Here is a 25,194-nt window from a genome sequence, read left to right on the forward strand (position 1 = left end):
TTTGAATGGCTTTTTATATTTGATGCAGTTTCTGGAAGATGAATGATCTGGCGTTTTGGGAGATCCATGGTCTGGGAGTGTGTTGTGGGATGTGTGTGTGCTGTGAGGGGATGGATGGATGGATGGATGGATGGATGGATGGATGGATGGATGGATGGATGGATGGATGGATGGATGGATGGATGGAGGGTCGGTCTCCTCCTGGATCCCCTCATTCATGGTGTTTATCCCAGCCTTGCCCTGGCACCTCATCAGCCTTGGGTGTTCTGCACCCTCACTCCTCTTCCCAACTTAGTTTCAGTTGCTCAGCAAGAAGTAACATCACAATTCCAGCCTTTCCCTTGGAAAGAAAGGAGAAAGCTCATCCTGAATTTCCCATGGAAGTCAGGGAGCCTTTCCCAGGCACCTTCTGCTGTTCTTGGGACCCAGGTAGCTCTGGATTTACAGCAGAATGAGCTGAATCCAGGGCTAAACCTGCAATCTGTTGATGAACAGGGAACTTGAGGACTGATTACCAAATGTTCAGATGAGTGAGTGGGGCTGTGACTTAAATATTGGCAGGAGGAGGCTGGGGGCAGCTGGCAGAAAGATGCAGAGCTGTGTCAGTTTGGGAATGTGATCCTTATGGAGAGGATCTTAGGTTTCTTTTTCCATGATCCTGCCTTGATTTCCTGCAGGAGCTGTGTCTGCTCCATCCCTGCTGATCAGGATTGGGAATTAGGATATAATACAAAACATAAATGTGTGTGTGTCTGTATGGCCCTGTATAGGTATTAACTCTGGTCTCAGTGTCAAAACCCAGATCCTGCCTCCAGCTGGTCCTTGGATCTGATATCAGAGCTGGAAATTCTTGTTTTGAGCTAAATCTTATCCAGACCTTCCTCTTCTCTCCAATTAAAATCCAGTCTCTTGTGGTGGTCATTTTCCCCTTAAGAACTGCAGATTCTTACCCAGACCATCAATAAATATGCCAATAATTTAATTAAATCTTTGTGTGTATGTGCCCTGCCAGCATTAGTTTCCCTGGCTTGACTGCACATTGTAAAGATTGTGTGATCTGGCTGAATTTCTCCTTTTTCCACCTGGAATTTTTGCACAGTCCCTGCCTCTCTATTTAAATGTGTCCTCAGAAAGTGGTTCTAACTTAAAAACTGGAATACAAACGTTTCTTTCTTGCTGTAAAATCCTTGTAATCCAGCTGGAGTGAGAAAAAAAAATGATCAAATGCAAACTGTTAATCCCTGTGGGTCCTGGAGATTCCCAGTTCCCACTCCATGCTCTGGGTCCCACTACACACAGGCAGCAGGGATTGGGATTGGGATTTTTGCTGCATTTTTCCTTCAGAATTACACATTCCCTCGAGACTGGGCAAGTTAAAGCTGGGAAAATCCAGTGGTTTTGGAATGGAGGGGTGAGAAGATGGATCTCGGGGAGGACAGGGCTGGAGGAGCCTCCAGGGTTTGTTACGGAGCTCTCGGGATGTGAAATGTGACCGAGTGACTAAAATGGATCATGGACTTTCTGATAAAAAAAATAAAGGAATTCTGCTCTTTATTTTAAGCCAATGTCCTAAAAATAACCTCCGGCAGCATTTAAAGGGACAAGCTTCCAAATCTCCTCCTCCCTCCCCAGAAATCGAGCATCCCTCTGCCTTTGGGGCTGGGTATCCACAGGCACCGCTCCGGAGCCGCTCCCAGCCGAGCCTGCCGGGGCTGGGGCTGCTGCCGCCGCTCCCATTCCCGGGTTTTTGGGGCATTTTGAGGCTGTTTTCCGGCAGCGATGGAGTTAAAGGCTGCTCCGTGGTGCATGCTGGTACGAGGCTGTTTGATGATGGAGCCGTAGTGCCCTGCTAGCGGCATGTGCTGGGGATGGATGGATGGATGGATGGATGATGGGAAGTGTGGCACTGGGATAAGGACGTTTCCCTGGGCCGTCCCTCCATCCCTGGGGGTTTTCCTGCCTCCCCAGGCTCGCAGCCATGTAGGAATCGTGGCAGCCTCGGCAGAGCCATCCCGCGGTGGGGATGAAGGGTAGGGGCTGCTGGGAGACAGGATCGCTGCGCTCCTTCTGCAACGCCGGCTGTCTGAATAAATTCCACAAGGGTTAGTGGCCTTCCCGGCGTCCTGGATGCATCCCTGGGGCTGCCCTGCTGGGGTGGGCTGGGGAGGAGATGTTTAACCCCATACCAGAAATATTAGGAATGCACGCGTGGGATCTGCCCTGCAGGCATCATGTGCTACAGCCCTGCTGGGTTTGGTTGGAGATGGACAAAGTGTGGGGCTCCTGCTTTATCAGGTGTTTAAAAATCCAGAATAACTCAGTTTGAATTCAAAAAACCCTCTGAATTTGCTGATAATTTGTTCTGTTCGGGTACCTTTAATTGCACAGGGTATTGGGCTGTTTGTCATGGGTAAATCAGTCCCTTTTGATGTCAGGATGTATTTTTTGAGTTCTAAGCCAAATTCCTTTGAGTTGAGATGGAATGGGAGCGTGGCTGTGTTGGTCCTGTGCTATTCCCTGCCCATGCCATGCTGAGGGGCAGAGCTGTTCTCCAGGAACACTGAGCTGTGTTTAGGGTGTGCACTGAAATGTCCTGTCTGTCCCTGCCCTCTGTGTCATTCCAGGTGATTCCCAGTAGAGCCCAGTGCTGGGTGTGCAGGAGCACTGTCCTTCATGGGATAAAGGATGCTGTGCCCAAATCTGCTGTGCTTTGGGACAGAAACCCCCTTTTTGGTGTTTTTCCCTCAGTGGGATGAAGCAGGAAGAGGCTGGGGGTGGGTCCTGCCTTTCAGTTCAGCTTTGGTGTTGCTTCATGGCAGCACTGTCAATTCATGGAAGTGTTCCAGGCTAGGTTGGAGCAGCTTGGGACAGTGGAAGGTGTCCCTGCCGTGGCAGGGGTGGCACTTGATGGGCTTTAAGGTCGTTCCCAACCCATTCCACGATTCATCAGTGGAGGGGCTGAGCAAAATCCAGTGTCTGACAGTGAAGGCTGATGGTGAGAAGTGAGGACTTGCAGGATGTTCTTTGCTCTCCTTGGACACCAGAGGCAGCTCCCCTGTCCTGGGCACTGGCAGCTCATCACATCCCTTGTTTTATTTCTTTTATTTCTGTCCCTGCTGTGCTCCAAGGGTCTGCCTGCAGGGACCTGGTGATTCACACTTGGGCCTTGTGATGGTCAAATCCAAATGTTGCTGCTTTGATGTAGTTTGGGATGATGGCAGGACACAGGGAATGGCTCCCAGTGCCAGAGGGCAGGGATGGGTGGGATACTGGGAATTGGGAATTGTTCCCTGGCAGGGTGGGCAGGCCCTGGCACAGGGTGCCCAGAGCAGCTGTGGCTGCCCCTGGATCCCTGGCAGTGCCCAAGGCCAGGCTGGACACTGGGGCTGGGAGCAGCCTGGGACAGTGGGAGGTATCCCTGCCATGGCAGGGGTGGCACTGGATGGGCTTTAATGTCCCTTCCCACCCAACCCATTCCATGATCTCATGGTCCTGTGTCGCTCCCCTCCCTCTTGTTGTCCCATCCTGCTCTCAAGCATCATTTCACAATAAATTATTTTATCTAAATGCAATTTCCTTCCCCCAGAAATGGGCGAGGAAAGGAAGAATGCAAATAGGTCAAATCAAAATTCAAGCAATTGAGGATTTACAGCTAGCTTCAGATGACCAAAAAGAAAAAAAAAAATCTTTTTTATCAAATCCAGATTGTCCCCTTCCCTTTGCTTCCCTTCTCGAGCTGCTTTTCCAGCTGGGTGACGTAAGGACATGCGTGTTCCAGGAGTTCTGCACAGAGCTTTACATAACAAGCCTTCAGTGGAGAATAAAATGCCCCAAACCAGAATTATTCTCATCAAAAGCTGAAACCAGTCTTGTGTGAAAATCTGGGGAAGGTGAGTGGTGAGCCCTGGAGAAATGGGGAGTGGGCTTGGGAAGTGCAGGGAGGAACCTGGGGAGAGGTTTTGAGGGTGTCTGAGGTGAGATTGTGGTATTCCCATGGCTGGCCTGGTCTTTTTCTGCCCCCAAAGCATCTCTCCCCCATTTTATGGTGGTATTTTGGGCAAGCTTTGCAGTGACATGGAAAAATTTTCCCTGTCTGGTGGGGGAACATCCATTTCACACATGTGGAGCAAATTTGACAAACCCAGAGGCTTTTGGCCCTGGGACGTGACAGGCAAATATTCGTCATGTTTTAACAGCCAACTGAACCCCAAAGCTGGGAAAATGTTGGCTTTTAAAACCAATTTACTGTAAAAACTGTGATGTGCAAAGTGTGTCGCTCTGGTAAGCACATTCCCCATTGGAAATGCAATATTTTGGATGGGAAAATACATTGCAAGGAGGCTTTGCTTTTAATTTAGAAATCCTCATGCTGTGATTTTTTTTTCCCCTACCAAAATTTTGTCCTTAAATCCACTTATCTCCTCAAAAGGAGCTGTCTGAATTATGTTTAAAATGCTGATGAGTTTTAATGAGCAGCCCAGGGAAAAGCTGGGCCTGGCTGTGCTCGGCAGGAGATTCCTTGGGAGCAGAGGAGCTCAGCCTGGAGGCCTTGGGTGGCTTCAGGAGCTCCTTTTGTGCTTGTAAGATAAAACCAATTATTGAATCTTTGGGTTGAATGATTCAATATTCCAGAATGATTGGGTTGGAAGGGTCCTTAAAGTGCCACCCCTGCCATGAACAGGGACACCTCCCACCATCCCAGGGTGCTCCAAGCCCTGTCCAGCCTGGCCTTGGGCACTGCCAGGGGTCCAGGGGATGGCACAAATTGTGCCAGTGCTCTTTTGATTATACAGAGACAATGTTTTTGTGTGTCAAGGGGCTGGTCTGGTTCAGTCAGAGCTGATGGGATCTTGGGTTTTGGCTTTGTGGCCAAATTAAGGAGGAAGGAGTGAGGTGCTGAAGCCTTTAGAGCCAGAGGAATGCAGACACTTCACTTGCTGTGCACAGAAAGGTCTGTGGGTAGCTAGCAGATTAAGATAATTAGCTTCTCATTAGTTAATTTTGAGGATCTCAAAGCTCTTGCCAGTAGAAGCAGTGCTGTTGCTGCTTTCAGAGGGCATTTCCATCAGGAATTTCCCTCTCCAGCTCCATGCTGTGTGTTTGGTGCTGGGTTTCTTACCATGCCCAAATGCAGTCTGTCGTTAATATTTGGTGGTGACATGGGCAATTATCCTCAAAGGAAACTCAGATCCTGGACTGCACCTGGCCCACAGCTTCAGCACACAGAGGGGACCATAAAACAGATGGAAAAATGCATTTCTCTCCCTATAGACATGCAGGGTGTATTTATTTCACGGCCCAGCTAGGAACCATTGAAATGAGTGTTTAAAGTCTGCTCAGGAATGAGCTGGATTACATTTCCAGGAGGACCAAGCACAGGTGGTGATGGACAGGCTGTATCCTGCTCCCAAAGCAGGTGTGTTGGTTCAGCCTTTATCCAGATTTATTTAGAAGTTTCTGAGGTGGGGAGCTCTTTCCTGAGAGTTTTGGCATGGGGAGATGCTGAATCCATGGGCTGCATCCTGGTCGTTCTGCTCCTGGGTTAGGAGTCTGGAACTTGGGCTGGGGCAGTGTCTGCTGGAGCTGCTGGAGAACTGGAGGTGTTTTATTGCAGCTTTAGCAGTGGTGGCTGCTGATTTATTTGTGAAGAGCGCTTAAAATCTGTAATCAGGGCTGGTGGATCCACCTGCTTTAAAATAAAGCCTGGATTCTCCATGGCTGAGTCATGGGTCACTCAGGGTGCATTGACATGGGGCCCTGCCTGTGTCCTTTGCTGTGGATGGCTTTTCCAGGTGAAATAATGATGTAAGAATGTCCATGGAGGTGTTTGGAGATGTTTCATGTTGTGAATCCTTTCATTTCAAGAAGTGGGAGCTCAGGGAGCTCGGTGTGAGCTGGGATGTCCAGGGAGAAGTGGAAGGAAACTTTTCCCTGTGACTGCCCTTGGCCCCAGGGCTGGGGGAGTGGATGTGGAGCTGTCTCTGTGCTCTGGGCTGGGCCAGGGCAGCTCAGGCTGAGCTCAGGGCAAGGTTCTTCCCCCAGAGGGTGCTGGCACTGCCCAGGCTGCCCAGGCAATGGGCACGGCCCCGAGGCTGCCAGAGCTCCAGGAGCCTTTGGGCAGCACTGCCAGGGATGGACAGGGTGGGGTTGTTGGGGGTCTGGGCAGGGACAGGGGCTGGGATGGATGATTCTGGGGGTCACTCAGGGAATTCCGTGATCCTATTCCATGTTCCTATTCCATGTTCCTATTCCATGTTCCTATTCCATGTTCCTATTCCATGTTCCTATTCCATGGTCCTATTCCATGGTCCTATTCCATGGTCCTATTCCATGGTTCCCATTCCATGGTTCCATTCCATATTCCTATTCCATGGTTCCATTCCATGGTTCCATTCCATGGTTCCATTCCATGGTTCCATTCCATGGTTCCATTCCATGGTTCCATTCCATGTTCCTATTCCATGGTTCCATTCCATGGTTCCATTCCATGGTTCCATTCCATGGTTCCATTCCATGTTCCTATTCCATGGTTCCATTCCATGGTTCCATTCCATGTTCCTATTCCATGGTTCCATTCCATGGTTCCATTCCATGGTTCCATTCCATGGTTCCATTCCATGGTTCCATTCCATGGTTCCATTCCATGGTTCCATTCCATGGTTCCATTCCATGTTCCTATTCCATGGTTCCATTCCATGGTTCCATTCCATGGTTCCATTCCATGGTTCCATTCCATGGTTCCATTCCATGGTTCCATTCCATTATTCCATTCCATGTTCCTATTCCATGGTTCCTATTCCATGGTTCCATTCCATGGTTCCATTCCATGGTTCCATTCCATGGTTCCATTCCATGGTTCCATTCCATGGTTCCTATTCCATGGTTCCATTCCATGGTTCCTATTCCATGGTTCCATTCCATGGTTCCATTCCATGATCCTATTCCATGGTTCCATTCCATGTTCCTATTCCATGGTTCCTATTCCATGGTTCCTATTCCATGGTTCCATTCCGTGTTCCTATTCCATGGTTCCATTCCATGATTGCATTCCATTATTCCATTCCATGGTTCCTATTCCATGATCCTATTCCATGATCCTATTCCACGGTTCCATTCCACGGTTCCATTCCACGGTTGCATTCCACGGTTCCATTCCATGTTCCTATTCCATGGTTCCATTCCACGGTTCCATTCCATGATCCCATTCCATGATTCTCACTGGGATGAGCTCGTGGGGCAGCGAGTGTCCCTGGGGCCATCAGGGAATGGCAGTGGCCAGAGCTGGCCAAGCCCATCCTTCCCAGCAGTGAGCCTTAAACACTCATCAAAGCACCAGATCATGTGCTGAGGGCAGGGAATGTTTATTTTCTTTCCAGAGATGCCCTCTCTGCCCTGTTCCCTTTCATTTTCAGCAGTGTGAAGGTGGATTCCTGCCCACAGGCACATGTGGCTTGGCTGGCAGAGGATGCATCCCCAGGACGTGCAGGTGCCATGGAAATGGTTCAGGGACAGGGTTTAGGGTGGGCCTGGAGCTGTTGGAGTTCATGGTTGGACTCAGTGACCTTAAAGGGCTTTCCCACCCCAAATAATCCTGGCATTCTGAGCCATGGATGCAATGCCTGGGAGCTCTGGTACCAGCACAAGGCAGGAGCTGCTCTGCACCTCAGAGCTGATCAGCAGCAATCACTAATAACAGGAGTTTATAGCTGTATCTTAATTACAAAGCACAGTAATTAGGGAGGAAGTGGCCATCCTGACAGCCTGATGGCGTTAATTAGACACCAGAAATGCTCTTCTAGAATTGTGAGGGAGATGAGCTCCCAGCTCCATCAAACAGCTCTGCAATACAGGCCCTGCCTGCAGCAGGAGTGGATTTCTTTGTCTTTTCCCTTTTCCCCTGATCTCTGTGCACTGACAGCCAGCACAGCACTTCCTGCAGTGTGTGCCCTTCTCCCTGTCTGTGCTGAGCTGCTGAGAGACTCCAGGGATGGATTGGCTGTTCCAGGAGCTCTGGCAGTGAATCACTGCCAGGACCTGCTGTGCCTGGCCTGGCCTCAGCCCCTGCTGCTCTGTGTCCTGCTGCTGGAGCAGCTGTCAGTGCTGCTGTGCTGGTGCCTCCTGCAGGGATCAAACCTGGATTTCCTGTGCTCCCACAGCAGGCACTGAGCCCAGGAGGGGCCTGGGGCTGCCCTGGCTGTAAAGGAGGTGGTGCCAGGCATGGGGCCCATGTGGGATGGTCCCTGGCTCACCACAGGCACTGAACTGTGACTTCCTGCTCTAACCTGGGATGTGTGACAGTGCCCTGACCTTGGGGACAGGTTTGTTATCCTGTGACACCCATGAAATGACCTGTCCTTGCAGGGGAGGTGACCTGGGGACAGAGGGGCTGGAAAGCTGCTGGTGGGAAAACTCTGGAGGTGCTGGTGGCAGTGGCTGGACACGAGCCCAGGTGTGCCCAGAGGCCAAGGACAGCTGGGCTGTGTCACCCTGCAGGAGCAGGGCAGTGCCCGTGCCCTGAGCTGGCACTGCTGGGGCACCTCCAGGGCTGGGGCAGCTCTGGGACCCTCCTGACAGGAGAGACCTGGAGGGGCTGGAGCGTGTGCAGGGCAGGGAACGGAGCTGGGCAGGGGCTGGAGCCCCAGGAGAGGCTGAGGGAGCTGGGCAGGGGCTCAGCCTGGAGCAAAGGAGGCTCAGGGGGCCCTTGTGGCTCTGCACAGCTCCTGACAGGAGGGGACAGCCGGGGGGTCGGGCTGTGCTCCAGGGAACAGGGACAGGAGCAGAGGGAACGGCCTCAGGCTGGGCCAGGGCAGGGGCAGGGGAGATTTTGGGACAATTCCTTCATGGAAGGGGCAGTCAGGCACTGGCACAGCTGCCCAGGGAGGTTTGGAGTGCCCATCCCTGGAGGTGTCCAAGGAAGGCCATGTGGATTTGGCACTCAGTGCTTTGGGCTGGGGATTGGGCTCAGCTGGGACTTGATGGGCTTGAAGGCTTTCCCTGCCTGTGGGTTCAGAGGGAGCAGGATTGAAATCCAAATTAAAGGTGATGGAAGCTGGGAGCCTTTCTGGGGCTGCTGCTGCCCTGCTGCCATCCTCCCCATCCTCCCTGAGCCTTGGCAGAGCAGGGGGGCTGGGAGGCTCCCAGCTCCTGCCCGTGTGAGCTGTGCCTTTGGCGTGTCCTGACCTTGGGGAATGGAGCAGGGGGGACACCTGACACCCCCGGATCCTGTTACCCCGGGTAAGCTGAGCCCTGCCGGCTCAGGGGGGGCTCAGTGCCCATCAGGAGGTGTCTGTGTCTCCGTGGCCTCACTGCAGCTCAGCCTGGGTGTTCCTGCAAAGCCTGGGATGAGCTGAGCTTGGGGCCTGCAGGGACGAGCTGAGCCCTGATCCTGAGGCAGGGGACATGATAGCTGCTGGATTTGGGAGGATGGAGGCTCAGGGGCTCTCTGAGCCTCTCTGGGTGCCCAGCAGGGATTGGGTTGGGCTGCCTGTGTCCCACCATCCCTGCTAGTGCTGCTGGGTCTTGCTGTTCCCCTGTGATCCTGCAGAGCCGTGGGTGTGACAGGGACAGAGCCAGCCCTGTCCCTTCCCTGCCTCCCCCTCCCTGGGAGTGAAGCCCTTGTCATCTCCTGCTTGTTCCAGGGTCAGTGAGCAAGGAGGGAGCTGACAGGAGTGTGGGAGTGTCCTTTGCACATCTCCCACTGCTTTCTGTGAGCTGGAGGGAGCCTGGGGCAGCATCTGTGTTCCCTGCTCATGGGAGACTTCCAGAAAAAACCATAAATGGATCTGGGCTGGATTCACTGTGGTGAGCCCCTGGGAGTGGTCCTGGCTACCCCAAGGATGGTGTTATCCCCAGGGATCCTGGGAGCTCTCCAACCCTGATGGATGCCAGGGCAGAGGGCAGCCCATCTGTGAGCTCCCCTCCTCGCCCTGCTGACATTGGAGATGGACCTGGGGCTGGAAAATGTTTAAGCATCATAAAAAATGGATGTCCAGTGATGCAGGAGGAGACATCCAAGACCTGCCATGGTGTCAGTGGCAGCGTGCCAGGGTTTGCTGTGCCAGGGTTTGCTGTGCCCTGTGGAAGAGGAGGGCTGTGACGGTGTTCACAGGGGTCTCAGGTTGAGGGAAGAGACAAGGATCTGACTCCATGTTTCAGAAGGCTGATTTATTATTTTATTATATATATTTCATTAAAACTATACTAAAACAACAGAAGAAAGGATTTCATCAGAAGGCTGACTAAGAATAGAATAGGAAGGAATGATAACAAAGGTTTGTGGCTCAGGCTCTCTGTCCGAGCCAGCTGACTGTGATTGGCCATTAATTAGGAAAAACCAACATGGGCCAATCACAGATGCACCTGTTGCATTCCACAGCAGCAGATAACCATTGTTTACATTTTGTTCCTGAGGCCTCTCAGATTCTCAGCAGGCAAAGTCCTAAGGAAAGGATTTTTCATCAAAGATGTCTGTGACACAGGGTGTCACCTCCCAGCTGTCACACTGGTCACTTCTGCGACTGTCTGCACTGAAAATACCTCATTTCCCCCAAAGTATTGGAATTTTAGTTATTTCTGCCCTTTTTGGGGATTGTTCCTGGCTAAGGAAGCTGCTTGTGCCTGGCCTGGTGTCCTGCTCCTGCCTGTCACCCCTTCAGGGACTCAGGGACTTCTTGTCCCCAAGCTCATGGTGCCACCAGGCTGTGGCAGCTGCTCCATTTCAGTGTGGGGGAGTGATGCAAATCTGTAGGAATCACTGGATATTGAAGGATTCAGTGACTAAAGGAACAGAAACAATTAATGAACAAGTTTTGGACATTTTCTGGCGTGCTTTGTACAAGAACAAGTGACTGAATTATTTATGATGCCACTTGTGTCTGTGGGCTAAATATTCCCTTGGAGATGGCCCTGGAGGTGCAGGCAGGGCAAGTCCTGCCTTGGGTCAGGCGTGGGCTGTGAATTCAGAGGGCACAGAGACATCAGAGCAGGGCTGGTGTGGTGAAGGGCAAATGGGAGAAGTTCAGCTGGATGTGGATGTTTCAGAGGCTCAGGAAGGGACACAGAGGTCTGTGCCTCTGTCCTGCTGATATGGATCTACCCAGGAATGAGAAATGCTTTCACAGGCAGCTTTGGGAGGGTGGTGGGGAGGGTAACTGGATATCCAGGCTGACTGCAGGATTTTGGAGTGATGGGGCCTCCTGCAAGGTCACCACAGCTCCCAGCCAGGGCATGGCTTGGGCTGGAAGGGCCTTAAAGCCCATCCAGTGCCACCCCTTCCACCAAGCCCCAGTGCCCAGCCTGGCCTTGGGTACTGCCAGGGATTCAGGATGGGCACCCTGTGCCAGGGCCTGCCCACCCTGCCAGGGAACAATTCCCAATTCCCAATATCCCATCCATCCCTGCCCTCTGGCACTGGGAGCCATTCCCTGTGTCCTGTCCCTCCATCCCTTGTCCCCAGTCCCTCTCCAGCTCTCCTGGAGCCCCTTTGGGCTCTGGCAGGACCTGCTGGGATCCCTGGGCTGTTCCTGGCACTCCCTGCCCCAGCTCTGCGCCCACACTGCTCCTGGAGTTCAGCACTTGGTGTGTCGCTGCTGTTCCGAGCTGCAGAATGAAAAAGTTTCTATTTTTATCAAGCCATTATTTTAATTTTTTTAAAATTTTCTTTCCTGGCGGTGAGCTGCGCTGCTGAGCCCCCAATTATCTGCTAATGAGCCGTTATTTCCCTGTAATCACTCCTTCCCCTCCGTGTTTTTGCTCATTGCTATTCACAAGTGCCCTCAGGGGACAGGAGGGACACGGGGCCTGTCCAGCAGCGCTCACTGTGACTCTCCAGTGCTCCCGCAAAAGCATCAGCTGGGCTCATTGGATCTCCTGCTGTGTTCCCTGCCAGCTCTGCCCCTCAGATCCCTGCTCAGGAGCTTTCAAGGCTGGGTCTGTGCTTTTCCGTAGGGCTCCCAACTCCTCATCCCTTTGGGAACAGGGAACAGAGCGTTGTAGGCAAAAGGCAGAGCAAAAAAACAGCCACCAATCCTCCACCTCCTCTGAAAGCCAGCAAAGTGGCATCTTGCAAAGCTTCTTGGCTGCTCCTGAGGAGAGTTTTGGAAGGATTGTGAAGAAAAATCCACTGGGAAGATTTATGGAAGCAGCACTGATGCCTGCCTGTGCTTCAGCCCACATACGTGCATACATACATACATACATACATATATATATGTGTGTGTGTGTGTATTTATTTATTTATTTATTTATATGTATGTATTTATAGAGTCACAGAATGGTTTTTATGTTGGAAAAGCCCCCTGAGAGCATCAAGTCCAATTGTTCCCCTAGGACTGCCGAGGCCACCACTGCCCCATGTCCCCAAGTGCCACACAGCTGTTAAATCCCTGCAGGGATGGGGATCCAGCACTGCCCTGGGCAGCTGTGCCAGTGCCTGAGCATCCTTTCAGTGATTAGAAATTATCCCAAAATCCCCCCTGCCCCTGCCCTGGCCCAGCCTGAGGCCGCTCCCTCTGCTCCTGTCCCTGTTCCCTGGAGCACAGCCCGACCCCCCCGGCTGTCCCCTCCTGTCAGGAGCTGTGCAGAGCCACAAGGGCCCCCTGAGCCTCCTTTGCTCCAGGCTGAGCCCCTGCCCAGCTCCCTCAGCCTCTCCTGGGGCTCCAGCCCCTTCCCAGCTCCGTTCCCTGCCCTGGACACGCTCCAGCACTCAGGGACACAGGGACAATGCTCTCCCCCCTCAGGGCTCTGTGTCACGGCTGCCCCTCTGTAGCTGCTCCCTTTTCCAGCTTTGCTTCCTGAGTTTCTGGAGTTGTTCCTTACGGACTGTCAAAATGTCTCCAGTTGACTTCTCCCATTTCTGCCCAGCCCTGTCCTCCAGTCCCTGTCCCTCTGGGATGTGTTTCCCAGCCCCAGTGCCATCAGGGATGTCCTTTACTGGGACACTCTGGAAGTGCAGGATCTCAAACTGGCTGTGGGCTGGTGAGGACTTAGCAGAAATCACCTCCTGTCTCAAATTTGCCTTCTCTGTTTCTATAACCCTGAATTCATCTGCTCTTGTAGCTTACTTTTCCAAGTTCCATTGGGATTTGTGTGTTTTTAGGAGCAGCCATGACCAGTAGCTCCAGAGCCGCCTCTTGGGTTGGGTCTCTCCACTGAGGCCATGAGAAGTCTTGGTTTGATCACATCCTGCATTTCACCTCCATTTCTTCAGTGTGTCCATCCTCTTTGTGGTTCAAACCCTGCCTTTTGCTGTGTTTTTAACTCAATCAGTGTGACTCTGTAGCCTGAATTTCATCCTATTGGGGTTGTTTGGGTGTTGGGAAAACCCCATTTGTGCTGGGAAGTGCAGGAGTGCAGTCCAGGCAAAGTGCAGCCTGTGCTGCTCAGGATTATTGACCAGGAGCATCATCATTTTGTAATTGCAGCAATAAAATGTTCAATGGCCAGGCTGGGAATGCTGCAGTGATGGGAATGGAGATGCTTTGTGCTTTCCCACTGCCCCTTTTTGTATCCTGCTTATTTTCATAGAACCATGGAATGCTTTGGGCTGGATGGGCTTAAAACTCATCCAAGTGCCACCCCTGCCATGGCAGGGACACCTCCCACTATCCCAGGGTGTCTCAATGTCCAGCCTGGCCTTGGGCACTGCCAGGGATCCAGGATGGGCACCCTGTGCCAGGGCCTGCCCACCCTGCCAGGGAACAATTCCTAATTCCCAATATCCCACCCATCCCTGCCCTCTGGCAGTGGGAGCCATTCCCTGGGTCCTGTCCCTCCATCCCTTGTCCCCAGTCCCTCTCCAGCTCTCCTGGAGCCCCTTCAGGCCCTGCCAGGGGCTCTGAGCTCTCCCTGGAGCCTTCTCCCCTCCAGGTGAGCACCCCAGGAGCAGTGGCCTTTGGTCTCTGGCTTTGCTCTCTGGAGCCCCATCACCAGCTGGGCCTCCCCTCCTGCCCCCACTGAATGTGGCTTTGGGGTGTGTCCCAGCTTGTCAGGAGCAGCCACTTTTCCCTGTTTTTAGGCTCCCATTTGCCTGCTCCCATTTCCCTTTGCATTAGTGGGGAGAAGGCACAGCCCTGGCAGGTTGGTGGCAATTGCTGAGCGATCACCCGGATTTGGAATGATTTATGAATGATTATTTTCCCTACTATTTTGATGATTAATTCTCAGTGTAATTCTTTCTAACCACCAAAATTCCGCCTGTTCCTGCATCTGCAGCTGCTATAAACCTCATCCATCTCCCTGGCAGCCGGGCCAGGCTATTAAATATAGATCCCTGCTCCATTTAATATTCATAGCGATTAAAAGTGATGAAAGCAGCTGTGTCTGCCAGAGCCAGGCTGGAAATTGCTCTGCCTCAGCAATGACGGGTGAGCAGCAGATCCCAGAGATCAGGATAATTCCACACAGGAAGGGCTGCTGGTTCTGAATCATACCTTTGCTTGGGGTTGGGATAAATGGGGAATCTGGAAAGGAGATGGAATTGATTTGTGTGGTTTGCTGTGAGAAGAGAGAGCTTGGAGTTTCAGCTGGGATGGCTGCAGGATTTGCTGCTGCCTGATCCTCATGGACATCTCCACTCTGTCTGTGGAGGAGAAAAGCCTTTTCCCAGTCAGTGGGATACTTTCCATACTTCTAGATCCAAAACTCCCAGACAAGTGTGGGAAAAGGCAGGAGAAAGTGCACAAGAGGGGAATGGAGGCATAATCCATGCTGTGCTGGTGGTGGCACCATCCAGGCCTGAAGGCAGCTTGTTCCAGGGCTGGGAACAGCCAGGGTTGGCACTCTGAGGCTTCCAAGCTCAGCTCCCCTGGCAGATGTGCAGGTCCTGCTGCCCATGGGGAAATCAGCTGCTGAGATGCCCCTTTGTCACTGCTGTGCTCTCTGGTGCCTTTGGGGCAGCCCAGGAATGCTGTTTGAATTAAAGCCATCAGCGTTCCTTCTGTCCCACCTGAGCTTTCCCTGTGGGCAGCACTCAGGGATCTCTGCTCTGGGCTCCTTGACTTCGCTCCTGCAGTATTGATCCTGCACTTCCACCCTCCCATCAGGAGAAAGCTGGGTTTAATTCCCAGCCCAGGGCCAGCCCTGCCTCGGGAGGCTCCCGAGGCTCTGATGCAGTGGTGGGAAAGCAGCTCAGGCTTGCAGGAATCTCTTGGGGAGAGATTCACAGTGATGCAGGAGGCGCAAGGACTGCTGCTGGAAATGAGGATGCTTGGGAAGGGAGGGTTTTCCATTCCCAGGGAGAGGGAAGGAGGAAGGTGAGGGATGGAGGAAGGTGAGGAGAGCTGTGCTGGCCTTGGAGAGGAGGATAAGCAGGGGTGAACTGCCTGCCCCAGGCATGATGTCGGGCTGAGGAGCTGTGGTGTTTTGGGCTGGAGACATCACAGCCAGGCTCTGGATGCAGTTTGGGAAGTTTGGAATAATTTTGGTCTAATGCTGAACCTTTCAATCCCTTTTTCTCCTGCTGGTTTGAAAAGGTTCTTCCCAGCTGTGCTCATCCACAGGCACCACTGGAGCAGCCCAGCCATGAGCAGCAGCCCCCTGGGATTGCTCCCTGGTGGTTTTGGGGTGGGAGCTCTGTGTGACAGTGCCTCCCATGGGATCCCTGTCCCTGGGATCCCCATGGACTGCACTGCAAAGTCCCAATGTGCCCCCAGTGTGTCCCCAGGGCATGGGGACGCTCTGGTGTTGTGCCTCCAGCCAGCAGCTTTCCCACCAGCTCTGCAGGAATTGCAGGCAATGAGGGAAGATTTCAGGATGGAAAAAGGGGAGGAAAGGGAGCTCTGCCTTGGTGGCTCTGCTGGGCTGCTGCTCCAGGCACTGAGGTTTGTGTTTGAGAAACCAGCCTGAGGAGGCTTATGGCCATGGCTGCCGATCCATTTTCCATAGATTAAATTGCATCACAGCTCCGAAAATAATCTGCCCAGCTTATGGTGAGGCTGCCTGTTCCTATAGCAACCCTGCGTGCCCGTGCCCTACAAACCACAGCCAGCCCAGCTGCTCCCCGTCCAAACAAAGCAGCAGGGCTGGGCTCGGGGAGCGCCGGGCTTTGGGGATGGAGGTGTCAAATACCAGCCTGGAGTGCTCCCGGATTTATGGGAAGCTGCTGTGCTTTGTGTCTCTGGGATTTGAGCCTGAGTTTGCAGATGTGCATAGTGAGGAGAGCGGGAAGCAGCAGCTGGATTTGTGGAGCATTGCTGGAGCGAGGGGAGGAGGAGGAGGAGGAGGAGGAGGAGGAGGAGGAGGAGGAGGAGGAGGAGGAGGAGGGTGTTATGTGGGTTACTGCAGTGCCTGGGGCCAGCCCTGCTGTGCCACACTTGTGTCGTGGCACAGGGAAGAGGGTTGGGGTTGGAGCTGGGTGGTGATGGCTGCTCACTGTGCTCTGGTCCTGGGTCCCAGAGGTGCTGGCAGGGGCAAAGCTTGGCTGCAGGATGGAGAGGGGGATGAATTCAAATCATGAATAGTTCCTCTGTGCCACTGGTGAGCACAGGGAAATCTCCAGAGCTCACTGGGAGTGCAGGAATCCTTAGGAGGATGCTGTGGAGGCTGGGCTGCCTCATCCACAGCACAGGAGCCAGAGGAACCTGGCAATTTGTTGTCAAATTTTTCCTGCCAGCCTTTCATGTTTGTTTTCTTGAGGAGCTTTTGTTCCCTGGGGAAGAGCGACAGGAATTCCCGCTGAATGTCTGCCTTTCATGAGGAGCAGCAGGGTGAGCTGGGGTGAAGCTCCTGAGGCAGGGATGTGCTGCTTCCCAAGGGCCACCTGCACCCCAGCATGGCCCCCTGGGAGCCCCCTGCCACCCCTGAGGGTTTGGGGCTCCAGGCAGGAGCTTGGTTCCATGGAGAGCTGATGAGGGTGGGTGGGAGCACCTGTGATTCTGTGTGGAAAGAGGGGATCCATCCCTGAGCCCTTCCCTGTGCAGGGACAGGGTGTGCTGGGGGCTGGAAGCCAGGGATGGCAGCACTCTGTGTGTGCTGCCTGTGGGGAGGAGCAGGGAGCCCTCCCTGGCTCCTGCAGGGCCTCCAGGCTTTGTGCTGCTCCTGATCCACTCCGGCCCTGCCCAGCTGGGGATGTTGGTTTGGGGATTAATGGGGTTTAGGAGCTGCTGGGAGCTGAGGATCCAAAAGGACCAAACTGGGGGAAAGGAGTGAGGGCAGCATCCAGAGACAGAGCATTGGAATAGAACACCAGAATCATTGAGGTTGGAAAAGTTCTCTGAGATCGTCGAGTCCAACCATTCCCCAGAACTGCCAAGGCCACCACTGATCCCTGTCCCCAGGTGTCACATCCCCACAGCTGTTAAATCCCTCCTGGGAAGGGGATCCAGCACTGCCCTGGGCTGCTGTGCCCCCCTGACCACCCTTTCAGTAAATAAATGTTCCCAAAATCTCCCCTGGGCCTGCCCTGGCCCAGCCTGAGGCCGTTCCCTCTGCTCCTGTCCCTGTTCCCTGGAGCACAGCCCGACCCCCCCGGCTGTGCCCTCCTGTCAGGAGCTGTGCAGAGCCACAAGGGCCCCCTGAGCCTCCTTTGCTCCAGGCTGAGCCCCTGCCCAGCTCCCTCAGCCTCTCCTGGGGCTCCAGCCCCTTCCCAGCTCCGTTCCCTGCCCTGCACACGCTCCAGCCCCTGAGCATCCTCCACCTCAGCCAGTCCTCACTTCCTCTGTTTGGTTCCTTCTCATTCCCTGCATGTTTGGAATCTCTTCAAAGCCATCACTAAAACTCCTCCTGGGCTGTGCTGGAAAATGTTTCAGTTGGATTCTGCTGGGTGTCCCTCACCATCACCCTGTGTGAGTCGTGTTTCCCCTCTCCCCCTCTTCCCTCTCCTGAATCCTCCCAGGTATTGAGGAATCTGTGTTTTTGCAGCCTCCAGGAGGTTCTGTGACCCTCAGTGGATGCTGTTAGGATCTCCCCATTCATGTTGAATTCCCAGTGCTCTGATCTTGCTGGGCCCACTGCACTTTGGTTTCTGCAAATCCCCTGTGCTCCATCCTGGCATGAGGAGCCCTGGATTGACTCTCTCTGTGGGTCTTTCCTGACATTCAGGGTGTTTTCCAGGCCTTAGCAAAGCCAAATAATTTTTTCCCTGTCTGAGCTGATCCAAAAGCTGCAATAAGGGCAGGATCCCCAAAGCTGTGGTGTTTGGCTGGGCTCCAGGCAGAGACCTCCAGGCAGAGGCTCCCTGCTCTTCCACCTTTCTGCCTGACTGAATCCTTCTTCGTCAGCAACAGGAGAAATATTGAAATCTTTCTGCAGCTCTCTCCTCTAGCCCTTGGTGATAATCTCCAGCTGTAACTACAGGATTTGGTGTGTCATGGGCAAAGGCTGGTCACAGGTTGGACATGATGGTCTTGGAGGTCTTTTCCTAAATGATCCTTGATTCAAAGCAGCTTCCCTGAGAGCAGCCCTGAGGGGGGAATGAGGGGATGCCAGAGCCCTGTCCTGTGTCACAGCATTCCCATGGCAGTTTGTCCTGCTGTACAGCTGGGGGGATGCTGGGGATGGCCTGGTGGGAGCAGAGCTCCTCCACTGGGATCTGGGGCTGCAGCTCCAAAGCTGGTGCAGATCTGAGTGGCTGCTGCTTGCTGCAGGAGACAGAAGGATTCACGTTTCTGTGGGTTTGGGGTTTGGTCAGCTTTGCTGGGAGCTCCCAGGAGAAAGATGGAAGCACCTTCAGAGTCAGAGCTCCACCTTGGGAATGGCAGTGAGGAGGTTTGGGTGCTCTGTGTGATCATTCCTGCTTTCAGCTGCTCTGATTTATTTGACTGGAGCTGTGACATTGGGTTTCCCTCTTCCCATGCTTTGATTTGAGATAATTGCAACACATTATGTCACTTGAGATAGATATAGATATATAATTATTTATTATATATATATAAAATTCTTGATTTTATATATATATATATATATATATATAATTCTTTTATATATATATACATATATACATACATATATATACATACATATATACATACATATATATACATATATATATGTATAATTATATATATATATATATATATATATATATATATATAAAATTATATATATATAATTATTGATATATATATTATTAATTGGTTCCTGCTCCAGTGGAAGGTGTCCCTGACCATATCAAGAAGATGGAAGGAGGTGAGCTTCAAGGTCCCAGCCCAAACCATTCCATGGTTCTATGGTTGCAGTTGCCCAGGCAGGAGGAGGAAGGAGGTGTCCTGCTGCATTCCAGCATTCCAGCATCCCACAGCAGCAGCTCTGGGACAGCAGGAGCTGGGGAGGGATGTTCAGCTCAGCCAGCTCAGCTGGAATGAACAGCAATCACTGGGCTGACCCAGGTTCCTTCCCTCTTTTCCTGGGCTTTGAGGCATTTATATAATTCTGCACAGCGCTGAGAAATTGGGCCACGCTGTGTTCCTGCCTCAAGCTGAGCACTCGGGCAGGGACTGTTCCCACAGCCTCGGTCAATGGGCAGGAAATAATGTCCTGGCAGAGTGCAGAGCCCATCCCTGTCCCTGCTCTGCCATCCCTGTGCTGGCACTGCCCAGGCTGCCCAGGCAATGGGCACGGCCCCGAGGCTGCCAGAGCTCCAGGAGCCTTTGGGCAGCACTGCCAGGGATGGACAGGGTGGGGTTGCTGGGGGTCTGGGTGATCCCTGTGGGTCCTTCCCAGCTCAGGGCATTCTGTGATTCTGTGGAAAATCCCAGGCTGTGATCTGGGATTGCACCCAGGCACTGACAGCCCACGAGGCCAGGGCTTTGGGGCAGCATTTTGTGAAAGGCAGGATGGGGGAAAACTAAAGGGACAGGAGATAGGCAGAGAGGTACTTTCTCTTGCTTGGCACAGTTTTTGCAGGACTTGTAAGCAGATAAAATTGTCTTTGTGATTTATTTTTTGGTATTTTTCCTAAAAAGAAAATTGGGAAATTCGGATTGTCCCCTGGAGTCCCTCACAGGTGGGTTTTGCCATGTTCAGCCTCCTCTTGGCAGTGACAGCTGAGCCAAGGGGTTGGGTTGGCTTCTGCTCCTGGGAGCTTTATAAAATATGGGACTTCCTTATAAATTGGCTGTTAAAGTGCAGCCTGGTTAGTGATCAGATCGCAGAGCTGTGGAGAAGAGGTTCTGCCTTCAGGAGGGCAGGCAGCTGGCACGGCCTGCACAGGGCGCTGTGGGAAGAGCAGAGTTTCTCACCTGCAGGGAGAGGTGTGCAGGAGGCCAGAGAGTGCCCTGGGAAGCCCCAGGAAGAGCTCAGAGCAGCAGGAGCAGCCTGGTGTCCCCCTCCCAGTGGGTGTCTGGGGTTAGGAATGCTCTGGCCTTGGAAAGACAGAGCATTCCAAATGGTCAGGACAGGTGCAGTGACAATATCCAAGCCCAGGGAATGTGCCCACCCTGCTGGAGACCCATCGTGTGCCACAGTGTGGAAGGCACCATAGGAATGCTTGAAACTTTTGTATCAGAAGATGGACTTGGAGGAGGTTTTGGTTATTTTCTCTACTGGTAGAAAAGTGGCTTTGGTTTTCTTGCCAGATCTTTCAGAGTTGGCCTGTGGTGTGAGCCTGTGCCATTGCTGTGGTGCCTCTGTGTTCCTTGCTGGGTGCAAGAGCCATAGTGAGGGATGCAGGGCTCCAGGGGCTCTCCAAAATGCAGTTTATTGTATCCAAAATGCAGTTTATTGTATCCAAAATGCAGTTTATTCCATTCAAGATGTCACAGCAGCCCAGGGTGATGGGTGACAGAGCTGTGCCTACAGCTGTCAGCTCCAGCTGCAGGCAGGCCTGGAGACCCTTAGTTTAGGTTATATTGCATTATTTACTTTTCTTTGCTCTATTTACTTTTCTTTGCTGAGCATCTTAATACAGCAGAACCAATCTATACCTTAACTATTACCTACAGCCTATCATAACTGCTATAATTACCATATTCATGGTACTGTTGTCCAGTCACTAAAAGTCAGTACATTACAGTTTAAGCTAGAAGTTGTTTTTCAGTTTTCTTTCAGTGGAAAATCCTGAGACCTTTTTTCTACTTGCCACATTTGCTGACTTGTTTGCCTGTGCTCTCTTTCTGCTTGGTACAAACATCTTCTTGTTTGGGGTGGGTTTATCCTTTGCTCTAAGCCATAAAAACCCCTTCTAACTCACACACCCTTTGCCTCCTTGGTTAGCCAGTAAGACTGGCTCAGCAATTCTTTTCTTCTATATCAAAACTTGCTTCCATCTCTATTCCTTCATCAGACTCCACGTTTACAAATCTTTCTGCTAAGCATAGATATCTGTGAGACGTTCTTGTCAAACTTTCATCCTTCCCAGCACCAGTCCTTGGAATCCTGTCTGTTCCTGTTCCTGTTTCCCTGCCAGCTGTTCTGGAGACTTCCCTGGTTCTGGGGGTGTTTTCAAACCTCTGCTGCTGTCCCTGCCCAGCTCCCGGCCCCTCAGCTGGCACTCACCTCCCTTGGGGAGCTCTCAGCTGCTTTCCCCTGCGTGTCTGATTCTCCTTGCTGGCTGCTTCCTCCCTGGCTCCAGCAGCTCTGCTCCTGTTTGTCAGCTGGGCTGCAGAGGGACCAGCTGGTGACACTGGGAGGTGCCGTCCCAGTGCTTCATGGGGCCACCTGGGGTTTGCTCCATGCCCTGTTTCCCTTGGATTTCTCCCTTTGTCCTTGGGCAGCGAGGTTGGTCCTGCTGTGAGGATCAGTGCTGTCCCTGAGCTGTGCCTCCTGTCCCATCACATCCACTCTGGGGAGGTTCACCACGAGCCTGCTGTGACCCTGTGCTGTGCTCTGCTCCTGCTGCCACTCCAGGCTGATGTTCCTGTCACTTTTATCCAGATCCTTGCTATCAAAGGGTGCTCATCCTCTGCTTTCCTTACTGTGCATTCAGTGCCTGCGCACCTCTCCCTGTCGCCACAGCATTTGCAGAGCTCCCATCAATGAGCCAGGAATAGCAGCCAAACACCCACCTGCCAGGGAATCACGGGTTTCCTTCTTCCCTCACAGCCTGAGAGGGAATGTGCTGCTCCCTGCTACACCAGAGCCTTCCCTGAGCTCTGTGCCTGGATTGTTTGGGGAGAGTTCTCACTCCTCAGATCCCCTGGATTACTTAGAGAATGTCCTCACTCCTCAGATCCCCTGGATTGTTTGGAGAATGTTCTCACTCCTCAGATCCCCTGGATTGTTTGGGGAATGTTCTCACTCCTCAGATCCCCTGGATTGTTTGGAGAATGTTCTCACTCCTCAGATCCCCTGGATTGTTTGGGGAATGTTCTCACTCCTCAGATCCCCTGGGTTGTTTGGAGAATGTTCTCACTCCTCAGATCCCCTGGATTGTTTGGAGAATGTTCTCACTCCCCCAACGCCCCCAGACCTGGCAGAGCAGCTCCAGCCGGGTTTTGCTGGTGCCCATCTGTCTGAAATCCAGAAACAGAAGATTGAGGGAGGGGAGATAGAGGAGCAGCTCCCTGCTCTGCTGCCTCGGTGGGTTTTGGGAGCACCTGGAAAACCCTCAGTTGAATTTCAGAGCATAAGGATGGGGCACAGCCCCTGCCCAGGACCTGCTTCTCTCTCTTTGTGTTTGCTTTGGGTGCTGCTGCCTCTTGGGGCCGATCACTGCTCCTGAGGGAGCTGTGGGGTGATCAGAAATGCTGTGTTACCCCCACTGAGTGGATTTGGGTTAGTTTCCTGCTTTTGAGTGTTCTGGAGTTACAGGAATGTTTTGCTGTGGCTGAGGTGCTGATCGTGGAGTTTTCTGCCCTCTGAAGACATGGTGGTAGTTTTGGGTAAAGTGTCACTTTCCTTGGTGTCTCTGTGACCTTCCCTCAGGTGACCCTGTTCACTCTGCCCTGAGTGGGGCTGGCAGAGCCGCCAGTGCAGGGTGGATCGACCCCAGCGAGCCTGGGAAGGGCAGGTTTGGTGTGTGGCACCTCCTGTGCCACCCCAGAATCAAAACTCCACAAGTTTTGTGAAAGTTGTAAAGCTGGTGTGTTTATTGTATGGATGTTTATTACAGTGCTGGACACATGTGGGAATCGTTCTCCTAAAATGACATGTGTGCTTCTGGGAACTTCAGGTCTCTTTTTATCCCCTTCTCAGATACATATGCATACAATCTCACAATAGGTTCCTACATATTCATTTTTATGAATTTCGCGTGACATTTGCTGCTAGTTCTTCTTTATCAGAAAGAATTCCTAGGTCAGGAATTCTGACTGCTCTCATGGCAGTCTCTGTGTCTCTCTCTATCACCCTCTGTCTCCCCCCTTATCTTTGTCCTTCACTGAAGCAGTTTCTCCGTGCCTAGGCTTTGCAGTCAGGCTAAATAGCTATGTTTTCCAACCACAGACTCAACTCAAAAATGTGCATTTCACCTAAATCAAAATAGATTTCTACCCTGGAAAATTTCTGCTCTGCTTCACCAGAACCAGATCTGGGTGACAGCGTCTGCTCAGGCTCTGGGTGCCACTCCCACCACACTGTGCCCTGGGGGATGTGGTGGCCACGACCCCCAGCCTGGCGCTGGCAGGAGGTCCCGGGTCCCTGTCCCTTGTCCCTGCTCCCTGTCCCTTGTCCCTGCTCACTCTCCCTGCTCCCTGTCCCTGCTCCCTGTCCCTTGTCCCTGCTCCCTTGTCCCTGCTCCCTGTCCCTTGTCCCCGCTCCCTGTCCCTGCTCCCTTGTCCCTGTCCCCGCTCCCTGTCCCTGCTCCCTGTCCCTTGTCCCTGCTCACTCTCCCTGCTCCCTGTCCCTGCTCCCTGTCCCTTGTCCCTGCTCCCTTGTCCCTGCTCCCTGTCCCTTGTCCCCGCTCCCTGTCCCTGCTCCCTTGTCCCTGTCCCCGCTCCCTGTCCCTGCTCCCTGTCCCTTGTCCCTGCTCCCTGTCCCTTGTCCCCGCTCCCTTGTCCCTGCTCCCTGTCCCTTGTCCCTGCTCCCTGTCCCTGCTCCCTGTCCCTGCTCCCTGTCCCTTGTCCCTGCTCCCTGTCCCTGCTCTCTGTCCCTGCTCCCTGTCCCTTGTCCCTGCTCCCTGCTCCCTTTTCCCTGCTCCCTGTCCCTGCTCCCTGTCCCTGCTCCCTGTCCCTTGTCCCTGCTCCCTGTCCCTGCTCTCTGTCCCTGCTCCCTGTCCCTTGTCCCTGCTCCCTGCTCCCTTTTCCCTGCTCCCTGTCCCTGCTCCCTTGTCCCTGCTCCCTGTCCCTTGTCCCTGCTCCCTGTCCCTGCTCCCTGTCCCTGCTCCCTGTCTCTTGTCCCTGCTCCCTGTCCCTGCTCTCTGTCCCTGCTCCCTGTCTCTTGTCCCTGCTCCCTGTCCCTTGTCCCTGCTCCCTGTCCCTGCTCCCTTGTCCCTGCTCCCTGTCCCTTGTCCCTGCTCCCTGTCCCTTGTCGCTGCTCCCTGTCCCTGCTCCCTGTCCCTGTCCCTTGTCCCTGCTCCCTGTCCCTGCTCCCTTGTCCCTGCTCCCTGTCCCTGCTCCCTGTCCCTGCTCTCTGTCCCTGCTCCCTGCTCCCTGTCCCTGCTCCCTGTCCCTGCTCCCTTGTCCCCGCTCCCTGTCCCCGCTCCCTGTCCCTTGTCCCCGCTCCCTGTCCCCGCTCCCTGTCCCTTGTCCCCGCTCCCTGTCCCTGTCCCCGCTCCCTGTCCCTGCTCCCTGTCCCTGCTCCCTGTCCCCGCTCCCTGTCCCTGCTCCCTTATCCCTGCTCCCTGTCCCCGCTCCCTGTCCCCCGTCCCCGCTCCCTGTCCCCGCTCCCTGTCCCGGTCGTGCCCGCGGCGCTGCGGGGCTCAGCGGCCGGGGGTAGCCATGGGAACGCTGTTCTTTCTCCCCGTCCCTCCCCGTGCAGATGACTCGGGTGACGAGGAGCCCGCCTCGCAGTCAGACAAGAGCGAGCTGCACGGCCCCCTGAAGACGCTGTCGAGTAAGCTGGAGGACCTGAGCACCTGCAACGAGCTGATCGCCAAGCACGGCGCGGCCCTGCAGCGCTCGCTCAGCGAGCTGGAGAACCTGCGCCTGCCGGCCGACAGCGGCGAGAAGATCAAGGCGGTGAACGAGCGCGCCACGCTCTTCCGCATCACCTCCAATGCTATGATCAACGTGAGTGCTGCTGCTCTGCCCCTCCTCCTCCTCCTCCTCCTCCTCCTCCTCCATCTCCATGCTCCTGCCGTCCCTCCCTCCCTGTTTGCTCCCCGTGCTTTGGCTCGTGTTACCGCGCTGAGGGCATGGGAAGTTGGGAAGATGCAGATGGGAA

General features: G+C 53.5%; 1 protein-coding gene across 6 annotated transcripts in view; it reads left to right on the forward strand.

Annotated features, from left to right (window-relative positions):
- OSBP2 (oxysterol binding protein 2) overlaps positions 1-25,194 on the forward strand; it is a 112,127-nt gene that overhangs the window by 51,885 nt on the left and 35,048 nt on the right. For 5 of the 6 annotated variants that reach the window (XM_058036694.1, XM_058036696.1, XM_058036700.1 and 2 more), the window contains one exon: positions 24,790-25,040. In XM_058036694.1, coding sequence (XP_057892677.1) covers positions 24,790-25,040 — 251 coding nt within the window. Of the gene's footprint in view, positions 1-1,826; positions 2,103-24,789; positions 25,041-25,194 lie in introns of those variants that run through there. The other variant, XM_058036699.1, reaches the window with a different exon arrangement.

The sequence above is a fragment of the Melospiza georgiana genome, chromosome 18 (genome assembly GCF_028018845.1).
Source record: "Melospiza georgiana isolate bMelGeo1 chromosome 18, bMelGeo1.pri, whole genome shotgun sequence".
In the NCBI taxonomy this organism is placed as follows: domain Eukaryota; kingdom Metazoa; phylum Chordata; class Aves; order Passeriformes; family Passerellidae; genus Melospiza; species Melospiza georgiana.